This window comes from Lutra lutra, chromosome 9 (assembly GCF_902655055.1).
Source record: "Lutra lutra chromosome 9, mLutLut1.2, whole genome shotgun sequence".
NCBI classification, from domain to species: domain Eukaryota; kingdom Metazoa; phylum Chordata; class Mammalia; order Carnivora; family Mustelidae; genus Lutra; species Lutra lutra.
Genome location: NC_062286.1, coordinates 49679865 through 49693537, shown reverse-complemented (window position 1 = coordinate 49693537; position 13673 = coordinate 49679865). Strand labels below are relative to the sequence as shown.

Here is a 13673-nt window from a genome sequence, read left to right as displayed (position 1 = left end):
CTTTCAGCTTTCCAGAAGATGTCACATGGCAGATTCACCAGCCCCATCCCTGCACTGGCTCTCACGATGTCCTGGTTTCAGATTTTTTCTTTGTCAGCTCTCCCAGACGAAGCGAACAAAAGAGGATGTGTTGCCAGGAATGGCTCCAGAGTTTGGAAATGCTCTAACAAGAATATGTAAACAAGAGACTCCAGCAGAAAGAAGCTAATCTCTCTCACCCACACCCCTCCTCCTTCCAGTTTGCTCAGGGGTGGAATGGGGATGGGGTAGAGATGGGAAGATAATACCCTTACCTGAAATTTTCACTGGTTTCTATGTCAAAGAAAAAATAAACCCTGAATTCCAAAGCTTCTGCACACTCCCAATGCTGAGAGAAGAGACTAAATCATATGGCCCTTGGTTTGGCTGAGGACTTCATTGTGGTTGGGGACAAGAAAAGATAGGCTAGAAGCTTTATTTGCGGTAGGGAGAAAAAAGGCGAAACCTGTCTCTGGTGGGAGGTGGGGGAAGAATATCAAAAGTACAAGGAACAAGCAAGAGAAAGATGAGAAAGGAAGCGTGAGACAGAGAGAGAAAGAGAGAGAGAGCGTTCCTGAGCCCCAGGACCAGAGAAAGGGACTTGAGAAAGGGCACCACCAGCAAGAATTTGCCTGTGGTGAGAACTGCTCGCCAGATGGCAAAAAATAGGATAGCTGTGAGTAAATTCAAGGAAGTCCAATCCTGTCTTCTGCCGTAATTCTCTGATTTCTACGCTCACTCCTCTAATGTTCTGTAAAACATGCCCCACCTAACAGACCCGTGTCAGTGGGGCTTTGAGGAAATGAAGGAGGAGGGCTGATTTCCAGAGTGGGACCAAGGCGGCTGGTCAGAGATCGTGGTGTCCACAGAGTTCTCATGGTGTGGGAAGGTTCTTGCTTCGGTGGGGTAGGGGATGTGGGGGAGAGGGAGAGTCTCAGGAGGCAGGGAGACAGACATGAAGCCCCTGAGTCTGTACTCTGTTCCCTGCTCAATCTTCTCTGTCTGGCGGATGCCACCCAATCCTGGAACTCTTCCCGGAATCCCCATGGTTGGTCTGAGAAGACAAACACCGCCAGGTGGCGCCAAACTGCAACCGGCGTACGGACCAATCAACAGTTCACTTGGGTTACCAGCATTTCCCGTAACACCGCGTTACCGCGGCACGCATTTTATCCGCTTGCATTCATTGCACTCTGCACACCTCTCCCCCAGTCCCTCATGAGGCCATTTTCCAGGATGCACTTTGGTCCAGTGTTTACCAATGTAGCATGAGCTTTGCAAGGCTCCTTGGTTTATTACAACCGCACTGAGAACAAGACTGCATTTTGTCTGTGACATGTTTTTTTCTGAGGATCGGTGAGCACTGATAAATGTTTTGTTGATATAACTCACCCACCTGCAACCCCTCCAGATAGTTAACTCTATTGTGCTCTGCTCTGCTTGAGGCTGGCAGACTGTCACTGCAGCAGAACCCTCCTTGCTGGGTGAGTCACCAGGGACAGATCTGGGATGAGCTTCTGCCCTGGCTGCGGAGCCTGTAACGAGTGCTGAGTGGGGAGGGCTCGGATTCACGCAGCAGCACTGATGCTGGTTCTTCTTTTTTTTTTTTTTTAAAGATTTTATTTATTTATTTGACAGACAGAGATCACAAGTAGGCAGAGAGGCAGACAGAGAGAGAGGAGGAAGCAGGCTCCCTGCTGAGCAGAGAGCCCGATGTGGGGCTCGATCCCAAGACCCTGGGATCATGACCTGAGCCGAAGGCAGAGGCTTTAACCCACTGAGCCACCCAGGCGCCCCACTGATGCTGGTTCTTGATCATTCTGTCGAGTTTTGAAAATACCGTGATTTTTTTTTTTTTTTTTTTGTGGGGCATTGTTTAAAAACTGCTTCCGTTGGTGCCAACTGATATCAGTAAACATTTCCTGATAGAAGTTGCACCAGAAATGTGGGTGTTGGTTGGTGGTTACCCTCCCTCTAGTCCGTGGGATCTGAAGAACACTTAACAATAATCAAAACAATCCTAGTCACAAGAGCTTGCCCACCCTGTCTAGACTAAGTTCCCAGACTCTTGGCCCTCATGCCGAGTGCCCACTTCTCTTGCTGTGCCTGCAACGTAATTCCTCTTCACAAGGGAAATCTTAGCAACAACACCTCCTAACAGATGGCCAGTTAGTGGCCATTTTCCTTTTCTTTGGGTGAAATCTTCTGATGAAATCTCGCATCAAATGTGGAACCATGTCAATAGCTATCGGCCTGTAAAAGAGACAGAAGTCTCACGTTTCCTGGGTGCAGCAGTTTCATTGTAAAGTTGTTTCAGCAAAGTGGATTTGACTTCGTGTCACTACCTCTGGGACTTGGGGTAAGAGACCGAGATTGCTAACCCCATTTTAAATGGAAAAATTAAGACACAGGGAAGGTAATTGCCTTGTTCAAGTCACTCAGGGCTGAAATGGGAATAGAAAACAGATCTGTTCTCCCATTTCAGTCCTTGATGTTTTTGTTTTTTTTTTCCTCTTTCTGCTCCGATGAGCTCAGAAGAAGAATGGATAAATGTCACTCAAAGCAGGAAACCACACTTTTCTAAGAATGAACAGCACATACATCAAACACAAACATTATCCACAGTGTTTCATAATGACAGGTAATTTATTGAAAAATAGCATAGCTTAAAACATCAGCCCCGGCATTCAGTTTCGTCTACACGAGTGACTTGGAATGTGGCCAAGTCTTAGCTTCCAGCATACAACTAAATTCATTCTTGCATTTGCACTGCCTTTTCCTGCCTTGATCCCTGAGCCCAAAGAGGCTCCCGGTTGGCTGAAATATGTGGAAAAGACAAACACCCTCCTTTCTGCTCCTCAGCCAAAAGTTTCTTAGCCTAGACAATAGACCATCACAACATGAGCCGTGCAGGCCACCAGCTTCTAGTTTCCATTAACAAACTGAGCAATGCAATTTATGTGTCTCACAAGAAATATTCAAGGAGACTACATTAATCAATTTGAAGTCTGCTGTGAGTCGTATGTGAGAGGACAAACATTTTTAACGTGGGAGTTTTGACAGATTCTCATGCCTCTCCAAGCTGGCCAAAGAGAATTTAGTAATTTCTGCACCATCTTTTATGTAGTCTTTTCCTCTTACAAACAAAAAGGGGGGTGTCTTTATTGCTGGAATAAAAGGTGAGCTGAGCTGTGCAATAGAGACAGAAAGTGTGTATGGATGGGTGTGGGAAGGAGGCTCCGACTGGGGAGGGCCAGAGCAGGGCAGAGATGGGTTATGAGAGCAGGAGGTCAGAAAAGACAAAGAGTTGTTTGTGGTTATTGCTGGGGACAGCTGTTTTGGCTACATTTTAATAGAGTTCCTGTTTTTAGTACTTTTACCTATTAAACGAGGCTTCCTGAACTTGACTCTGCTTAGGTGCTGGGTCATGCCAACTTTGGCTTCGTAAGGGTTGCGTGTATGTATATTGTTAACAAAGTCACCCATTTGGGTTGGAGGCTAGCCCTGTGTTGAGGCAGCACCTTCAGTTATGGGGGAGGAACGTGTGAAAGGAGTTGTGCCCTTGCTGCTGGGCTCCATTCACTCAGCCATCTGACTGTTAACGAGCTCCCTACTTTGTGCTAGAATCTAGGAATACTTGGTGAGTGGAAAAGACATGGTGCTTGCCCTCAAGAAGCTTGGAGTGGGGAAGACAGATGGTAAACAGATATACGAACAAACAGATATAAAACTATGAATGTGTTAGCTGCGTACGGGACCCAGCGGGGGTGGCGATGGAGAACACGAGGACCCCACACGCCGAGGACTATCTGGTGAGCTGCCCGGAAGGCTGAGGCAGCCACATGAGGGTGCGGGCTGGAGGGCCCACGCAGAGACAAGGGCAGGCACGAGCTCCTGAGTTGGAATGAGCTGGGCACACTGGAGGAACCAAGAGAAGGCTGGGAGACAGGGGCCTGGCCTCCATCTGTAGGACGCCGGGCCCATACTGGAAATGCAAGGGTCCATGCCACAGGCTTGGAGCAGAGTCGCTTCCTCTCCAGGAACCCTGGGCTCTTGCTCTGAAGGCCTGCACCTGACCGTGAAGTTCACCCACCTTTTGGGGGATGGTCTGCTTTGCTTCAGGTCCCCTCCTTGTACGTGTTAATCACATCTTCAAAACACCTTCACTGCAGCATAATCAACTAGTGTTTGGCAAGCAGCCCAGGCAGCAGACACACACAGTCAGCCGTCAGGAGGCAGAGCTTGGATGGAGAGGCTGGGCACAGTCAGGCTGTGGTCCGCAGACAGAAGGGGCGGGGGGGGGGTGGTGGTGGAGAGGGGAGCGGGCGCTGAGGGCGAGGGCGTTCCCGGGGCCCAGCCTCTGGCCCAGTCCTGCAGCCTCATGCGTTCACTGTGTTTGGGAAGGAAAGGGGCTCCGGACAGATGGCATCTTGGTTAAAAATGGTTTTCCAAAATGTGACAATCCTGGTTCAAAGGGGGCCCAGGTAGAACATGGTGTAAAGAGTGTACGTGTAACTGAACAGCCCCTTTCAGTACTGACAGGGGCCAGATAGATGCTAGTATGGACGGGCCTCCAGGCGATAATAATTACTGTTCAGTAATCTTTGTTTTACAGATGATAACACTCAGGCACAAAGACTGCAAAGCACTTACGTGCCATGGCACCGGAACAGCCCCGGGACACTGTTTGCAGACAGTTGTGTGAACGGCACCCCGGGAGGTGTGCGAGGCGGTTCACCCTGACAGAGTTTAAGCAAGCGGCCCGGGAGTTCTATGTTGTAGAGAGCAGCATTGGCTTGGGAAAAAGGATGGTACCATTCTCATCACAGAAAGATCAAGGGCACATGCCCTCAACATGGCTTATGACTGTTGGTGTTGACTTGGGTCACCTGAGGAGGCATTTGTCAGGTTCCTCCGGACTACAGCTCCTCCCGCACCTTTCCACACTGTGCTCCTCAGAAGAAAGTCACCAGGTGGGCGCCTGGGTGGCTTAGTGGGTTAAAGCCTCTGCCTTCGGCTCAGGTCATGGTCCCAGGGTCCTGGGATCGAGGCCCGCATCGGGCTCTCTGCTCAGCGGGGAGCCTGCTTCCTCCTCTCTCTCTCTTACTGCCTCACTGCCTATTTGTGATCTCTCTCTCTGTCAAATAAATAAAAATCTTTAAAAAAAAAAAAAAAGAAAGTCACGAGGCACTGCCCACACTTAAGGAGCAAGGAGTTCCACTTCCCCTCCTTAACAGTGGAGTAGCTACTTATTCGGAATTTTTCTGCATGGGAAATTATGGGACACATAGAACATTTGTCTCTTCTTCCTCATTTACTTATTTATTCAATCCTTTATGTCAATATGGACCCACGTATATGTATCATATACTTTGAGTTATAATCCAATACTACTTTATTTTTTTTGCTCTAACTGCCCCAGTTTTAGCCATTGGGAGCTCTTCTAATTCCTGCCCCCCACCCCCATGTCTCTTGCTTCCAACAATGTTTGTCTGCGTGTGTATGTGTGTGTGTCGGTTCCTCTTGTTGGAGAACAAAATTAGAAACCGAGATCTGGGGCCTGGGTGATACAAAGCTTTTCCAAGTGCAAGTGCACTTTTCCAAGTGCAGCCGTATTTATTTTGTCATTTTCTCACCCCACCACCTATCCTCTCCCCCTCTCAACCAATGCCCCACCCCCACCCAGAGTGAGCAAAATCATTCCAACTTTACATAAAACTAAGGAACTTCCCTCCAAAGATCACGCAGCAGATCTCAAACTAGACCCTAAATCTGATGACCCTAAGTCTAAAGTTTTTTCCAACCACACCTGTGCTCTGCACTCTGGTGCTCCTCTGTGCCTTGGAAGAGTTTCGTGGGTTCCAGACTTTCCTCCCAGCGGCCAGAGGAGACACACGCCCCTAGCTTTATCGCTACTCTGCAGGCTGGGAAGCTGAGACACAGAGAGGCAGCTCCCGCATAGCTGAGCATCTGGGGAGTAGTGGTCGTAGGGAGGAATGGTCGGATGTGGACCTGGGTCCCCTGACGTCACAGGGCCCACGCTTCAGCCCTTCACAGCAGGAGCCACAAGCTACTGCCCACAGGTCATATCAGGTCACCCACCTGTGAGCACAGGGTTTGTGAGCTAAGAATCATTTTTACCTTTATAAATGGTTAAAAAAATCAAAAGAAGGTTTTGTGAAAATGACATGAAATTCAAATTTCAGGGACCATAAATAACATTTTCTTGGAACACAGCCATGCCCATTCATTTAAGTGTGTTGGAGACGGCTTTTGTGCTGCGGCAGCAGAGGGGAAGAGCTGTGGCAGAGACTGTAGGTCTTGCAAAGCCTGAAATATTTACTACCTGGGCTCATAAAATCTGCTGACCCCTTCACCATTGCACTGCAAAGAGAAGGGGCTGAGTTCCCACCATCACCAGGGAAAGCAGTGTAGCCCAGCACTGTGGTCCTATTTATGCTACTGGGATGCAATCCTACCCTTCCTCAAGGCCCCTCACCTGGAAGGTCGTTGGTGGCATGAATGAAGACGGCCACACACAAATGAAGATGGCCATACGTGTCCTGGTTCCCTGACTTTCGCTACCATTCCTGGGAGATGCCAGGTGTGGGAGGGGAGAAAATGTAAGAATACGAGGTAGGAATGCTGAGGCTGGGAAGGGGAGGCCATGGAGACTGGAACACGTTGAGAGCAAAGCCTTGGTACACACATTTTTGGAGCTACCCTTAATTTAGCCCCAGCTGCAAGCCAGCAAGTCATCACGCATGGCCTGGTTTAATGCCCACACCAATTCTCTTCAGGTGGGGTTTTATCCCGTCAGGTTTGCAATTAGATTTGACGTTGACTGATGTCAGAGTACTAGCATGTGGTGTGAGCTGGGATTCTAATAGAAATTTTTCTCTTTTTCCACTCTACTATTCTGCTTTCACACTGTGGAAATGGGGTCCCAAGAGGTCCCAGGGTACACTACCTGGGAGTAAGTGAAGCCTTGAAGGGTTAAGAGACTCTTGAGCATTTCTATCCCATTCCATGTCCTTCCTCACTGTGACGACCCTCACCTAACCCCTCCTGGCTGGCCTGGTCACATGGGTGGTTTTTGTGTTCTGCTGAATATGGCAGTGAAAAGCAGAACCTAGAGGGAACCACTGTCCCCTTGGGAACCATGGGCAGGTGGATGGAGGAGGTCATTCCTTGTTTTCCTCTCTCTGCAGTCCCAGAAAATCAGGAGTGGGAAGAGGACCACTAAGAGTCCAACCTCAAAACCTTTTTGCTTCTCATTATGACTCTCCAGCAAGGCCCCTGCCATGGACTGAATGTTCGTGTCCCCCAGTTCACATGTTAAAACCCTCACCCCCAACCCAAAGGAGGTGGGGCCTTTCTGAGGTAATTAGATGATGAGGATGGAGCCCTCATGACAGGATTAGTGACTTTATAAGAGGAGATACAAGAAGATGATCTCTGTCCCCGTCATGTGTGGATAAAGCAAGAAGGCAGCCCTCCATAAGTCAGGACGAAGGTTCTCACCAGCAGCTGAATCGGCCAATACCTTGATCTTGGACTTCCCAGGCTTTAGAACTGTGATAAATAAATGTTCCTTGTTGCAGAACCCCAATGTGACGTTTTCTGTTGCAGAAGCCCAAACTCACTAGGACAACCAGGTTTATTCTAGACTCTCTCTGACTACAAGTCAGAGCCAATTGGACAATAACAACAAAAAAAATTTTTATAAAGATAAGAAAGAAGGTGGCTTCCTGGGTCTAGAAGGAGAAAGATGAGAGGCTTTGCCCACCACGTGAAAACTCATTTGCTGTCTTTCATCTCTATGGTTGTTGTTCTCAGATTGTGTAAAAAAAAAAAAAAAAATCACCATGGACATGTTTTTAAAAAAAGATTCTTGGGCCCTCCCCTGGAGATTCAGAGGAAGGGCCTAGGAGATGAATTTGAACAAGTGCCTCAGGCAGGTGCCTGAGACAGGTGGCCCCACCGACATGTGAGGATAACAGCGCTCTAGGAGGGAACCCAAAGTCACCGCCTTAAAACCGGTCAATCCGAACTGAAGTCTCGTATAGGGCAGTCGTCCAAATTCCTCCCCTGAGACAGATTTGCCAGGGATCTTGGCTGTGGTTTTAGAGAGAGCGGGTGTCCGTGGCACACATAGGTGTCTCTGGGGTCAGCTGGCTGGCCAGCTGGCTCCCGGGGACTCCCACAGGGCATTCGCCTTAGGGAGCTCTCTCCAGTGCAGGGGCTGGCCCCATGGGGCCCAGGCCCCTCTGCTGTCGGCAGGCACAGCCTCAAAGGCACGTGCAGGCTAACCATGCTGATCTGTAAGCCGTTCTCCAGGAGAAAGAAGATGTGAGGCAGACTGGTTTTCAGTGCTGCCAAACTAGCAGACCGCAGGTCACATCATCGGATGGGGCACCGGCTGGGGCGGGGTGGCTGCTTGCTGAGCGGGGCCTCCTGGCAGCAGAGCCCGAGAGGCCGCAAGGAGGTGCACTCCCCACAACAGTGAGGATGTGTCGGGGGTGGGGACACGCTCACCCCGAGCTTCCGAGTGCCTGGAGCATGGCCGGTGCCCTGAAGATGGTTCACAAGGTAAGGTCAACTTCAGGATGCTTTTGCCCAGTCCTCAAGTTCTGTGGTCACAGACTTCTCCACTTCACAGAAAACTTGGGGGTAAACAAAACTTGGGGACTGATGTAGGTTTTTTTTCCCTTCAGTCTCATTGTATCAAGTAAGGACATTACAAATACTAACCTAAGGAAAGCTAACCTAAGCTAAAACAAAAGAGACTCAGCTAAGCTAGTGACAATTGTCATCATCACTGTATTCAGTAAATTATATTTTAACAATAGAAAGATGTAAGGGCATCATTTCAACATAGAAGGCAGGCCTTTGAATTAAAAAACCTCACTACATCAACAGAGACAACTTCACTAGGTACTGGCATGCGAACAGTGTGTTTGGAAACCACTGAGAATCTGGCCTTTGCTCAAGGCCGTCTGTGTGTGTCATTGTCTCCAGTCACCAACCAGACAAGCTGCTGCCCGTCCATGCCATTTCCACCTCCTGGCTCCCCACCGCAGCACTGCCCTGCTCCCAGGTGCCTCCGACTGGCTGCTGAGGGTGGTCCCCAGCTGGCAAACAGCTCCTGCATCCTCGGTGTGTGCAAGCTCCCAGGGCAAGTCTAAGAGGGTGACTTTATTTCTGAGGGGAGGAGGAAGAGGGGTGAGGGGGGTGGTGACTGGCTGAGGTGCGTCACCAGGCTTGGTGGCTGCGTCTTCTGTCTGACCACCACCTGTGAGGTGTGTGGGACCAGGGGTCTCACGTGGTGTTGTTGCCGGCCAGAGAGGCAACTGGTGTGAGCCCAGTTACTAAATGGGACGAAGACCATAGAGGGAGAAAGAGACAAGAGGGACTGAAGGATGAGGGCATGGTGGTTGCTCACAGATGAGGGTGCCCCTGGGGCCCTCCTTGCCCAGAGTCAGGTGGAGGCCCACCTGTTTTGAGGGAACCCAAAGTCACCGGATTAAAACCGTGTCAATCCTAATTGAAGTCTCATGTAGGGCAGTCATCCAAATTCCTCCCCAGAGGCAGATTTGCCAGGGACCTTGGCTGTGGTCCCTGCAGCAAAACATCTGGGAGGAGGGGGCTGTCAGTCTATGGGGAGGGTGGGCTGATACAGGCTCCTGTGTCTGGAGACCGCTCGCGGGGAAATAGGAGGAGAGAGAAGGAAATCCCCTGCCACTTCCTGAGACACTCACTCATCTGGTCATTTAACGGGATTCTGGATGGATTCCTTTTCCACAGGCTCATATAGGACCAAGAGACACAGGCCAAACAAAGCGAGGCTCCCAAGCCCACCTGAAGGACCGTTTCGCCAGGCAGGGTAAGCAATGACAGAACAGGTTCCCCTCAGCCCAGCTGGGAAGCCCTTTCCTACGCAAGGGCTTTGTACCCAAAGGGAACTTCACAATGCTGGGCCTTCCCGAACAAAAAGTGACTTGGAATAATATGGCACATACAGTGTCTGAGATAAACCACACCTATTACAATTTATATTACTAATTAGTTATTTTTTGGTAACCATTTATCACGTTACACTCTTTACCACACTCCTGCTAAACAGCAGCCCAGCTCACAAGAGGCACCACTTTATCTGCAAGGTGAGAAACCGTGGAGACCAGTGTGGACTAGTGCTGTTGGAACTTGCTGCGAGGGGGAAGAACTGACATTGGAGGGTCCCTGTGGTCTTCGTTCTCTGAAACGCCACCTCCAACAAGAGCCCTAGTCAGTCTGCTATGAGACACAGGCAACCACCAGGAGCTTGTGTACCCAGGTCTTGTAGGGGAGGCACAGTGTGGACTGCATGTCCATGTAACGTGGCTCTATCGCATGTGGCTGATTCTCCCAGCAGATTGGCCCCAGGGCCTGTATCATTTTTGACATGTCTTTTTTTGACACATTACATTTCCCCAGACTGGGGAAATAGGGATTTTTTTTTGGAAAATAGCATAAAATTCAATGTGATCCAAACTTTTCTTTTAAAGTGAGAAATAAAATTCTTTTATTCACCTTATTCTCTAAGAACAGGGATGGGCCCTTGGGGGGTGTTTTTAGGTGAGAGGGCGGCTTCAGATTGTAGGCTGTCTGCTGTCCGTCTGCCATAGAGAGGCCAGGCCTGCTTTAGGTGTGTGTACGCATGAGAATTAGGATTCTTGCATGGAATAAAATGTGTTAGGACTACTAGGATTGGAGGACATAAGTATGTGTAGTGTGGGTAGGTGAGGAGCTCATCTCAGTTTGCCTGAGATTTTTCTGGTTTTAAAACAGAAAGTCCTGAATCCAAGGAAATCCATCAGTTCCAGACAAATCAGAATGGTTGGTCATCCTACATGCAGGGTCCTGTGAACCGACTCCTTTTCCTAGCTGTCCCCTCTCTCACTGGTTTGATTAGACACTACTCAAGATCCATTCCTGGGGTGCCTAGGTGGCTCAGTGGGTTAAAGCCTCTGCCTTCGGCTAGGGTCGTGATCTTGGGGTCATGGGATCGAGCCGCACGTCGGGCTCTCTTCTCGGCGGCGAGCCTGCTTCCCTTTCTCTCTCTCTGTCTGCCTCTCTGCCTACTTGTGGTCTCTGTTTGTCAGGTAAATAAATAAAATCTTAAAAAAAAAAGATCCATTCCTTTGTGTGGAGACATTGTCTCATATTAAGTGGCAGACACTTTGGAGAGGGGTGACTCACTAGACCATTACAGCTGGAAACAGCATTCTCTGCAGCTGAACTCTTCCTCCTCTTGAAACAGTCATCTCCTTCCTTAGGAAAATGCCAATTAAGACCACAATAAGATAGCATTTCACATTTACTAGAGAGGCAAAAATAAAGAAGTCTGACAACACCAAGTGTTAGCAAGGACATGGAACAATAGGAACTCTTACTCACTGCTGGTGGGTGTGGACGTTGGTACACTCACTTTGAAAAATGATGATCTTAAAGACATTATCTTATAAAGTTGAACATGTACAAACCCAAGTTAATTTCACTTTAAGATATGTGCCCTAGAGAAACCCGTCACTTGGAACTCGGGAATCATACATAAAAATGTTTACAGCTGCAAAACATCAGTTACCTCCAAAGTGACGACAAGTAAGAGAGTGGATAAATAAATTTCGGAGTACTTACACACGGAATAGTATGCAGCGGTTAATACTGCTGAACCACAGCCACAAATGATAACAGACAAATCTCAGAGATGAAATGTTAAACAAAAATTTTAAACTAATCATGAAAACTATATGAAGTCAGACACTATTTCTATAAAGGTGGAAATCAAGCAACACTAAGCAGTCTGTTGTTTAGGAATGAGAGGGAAGCCAAGAGAGTTTCTGTGGCTTACTAATGCTCTAGTGCACAAGACGTGTGCCAGATTCCCATGTTCGATTATTAACATGTCCCTTTACTTATGTATGGGTAACATACATTCATTGGCAAAACCAAAAAATATATATAATAAATGTCCTAGGAAAATAAAAAGGTAGAAATAAATAAAAATATGTCAATGATCATGATAAATATAAAGAGACTAAATTCACTGGTTAAAAAGCTGGGATGGTACGATTATATTTTAAAAACAACTATAACGACAATGAATCCAACTAAATGTTCTTTATAAAAGATACACACAAAACATAAGGACACAGAAAGGTTGAAAGATAAAGAACAGAAGGAAATATTCCAAGCAAGAGGCACTATGTGAACATCAGACAAATAGACATTAAGGCAAAAATTAGGAATATTTGATATCCTATGTCCAACATTAGCCATCAAGAGAGTCTCTATAAAACCACCAGGCAGGGGCACCTGGGTGGCTCAGTGGGTTAAAGCCTCTGCCTTCAGCTCAGGTCATGATCCTGGGTTCCTGGAATTGAGCCCCGAATCGGGCTCTCTGCTCAGCAGAGAGCTTGCTTCCCCTTCTCTCTGTCTCTGCCTGCCTCTCTGCCTACTTGTGATCTCTGTCTGTCAAATAAATAAATAAAATCTTTAAAAAGAAATAAAACCACCAGGGAGTTACAACTTATTTGAATCTGTACAACATAGTTTCATTATGTTATACTATGGGTATATAGCAAAATCTGACATAATTACTAGGAGAGATGGATAGATGGATGGATGGAGAACCACGCTGGGCAGGAGATTTTTAACACAGCAAGTAAATGGTGGATGCAGATTTGTGCTTGGATCTGCCTCTGCTCTTCCGTCCTCTGTGACCTTGAACAAGTCTCTTCCTCTTGCTAGACTTCAGTTTCTCATATCTGAAAAAAAGGGACCGGACCGTATCGGCGGGATTCCATGAAATACCCCGTCACATGATGGATACTTCTGAGTCCAGCGGCAGCTGGTGCCCTTTACTCCATATATCTCAGGAGAATCTATCACCTGCTGTTTTTCTCCCTGACGGTTTCACCTCCCCAGTTTCCCCCACCCCCATCCCAGGCAGCTTTACACTTACAGAAGTTGATAAAGCGCTTTGTCAGCCGAAGGGCTAATGGAGTAGAAGCACAGCCCAGTTGATCCAGCTTCTGGGAGCTCCATGTCTGGTTTGCCTCTTAAAGTCAATTAGGAGGTGACAGAGTGAGGAAGGCCGTCCAAGCCGACTCCACTGGAAGGCTGGTATTCATACAGAGCAAATGCCCCTCCAAACGTGGAAGAGGCCATCTGTGAAAGCTGGCAGTCTGGCCTCCCTAAGTAGCAATTCCAAGGGCAGTGTGAAGGGACTAACGGGGCATGGCTGGTGTGGTCATAGGCGCTGGCCTTGCTGGCCTTGCTGGTCACCGGTGCAACACTGGGCTCCCTGCACCTTGTCTCTGTATGTCTTCCTCATCTCTACAGTGAGATGGGGGCCAGGTTCTCACCTCTTCGGCCTCCCCAGCTCTCACAGACACTGGCAACTCGAAGTCTTGGAGAGGTAACTCTTTTGTTAATTGAGTATTTTCCTCCACAGGAAGAGGGGAGGAAACTAATACATACCAGGTGTCTCCTGGATTCCAGATGCTTCATACAAGCAATTTCACAAGGGTCCCACCACACACCTGTTACTACTTTCATTTTACTGATTACTGAGACTCAGGGAGGGAAGACTTTGGGCAGTAGTACTGACA

General features: G+C 48.2%; 2 protein-coding genes across 4 annotated transcripts in view; one reads left to right on the top strand and one right to left on the bottom strand.

Annotated features, from left to right (window-relative positions):
- The window catches only part of POLE4 (DNA polymerase epsilon 4, accessory subunit), a 95820-nt gene extending 91044 nt beyond the window's left edge, over positions 1-4776 (top strand). The window contains exon 4 of the mRNA XM_047745465.1: positions 4634-4776. Within this exon, the coding sequence (XP_047601421.1) occupies positions 4634-4761 (128 nt within the window). The 3' untranslated portion in view covers positions 4762-4776. The remainder of the gene's footprint in view (positions 1-4633) is intronic.
- TACR1 (tachykinin receptor 1) overlaps positions 1-13673 on the bottom strand; it is a 178035-nt gene that overhangs the window by 16446 nt on the left and 147916 nt on the right. The gene's annotated exons all lie outside the window — the stretch shown is intronic.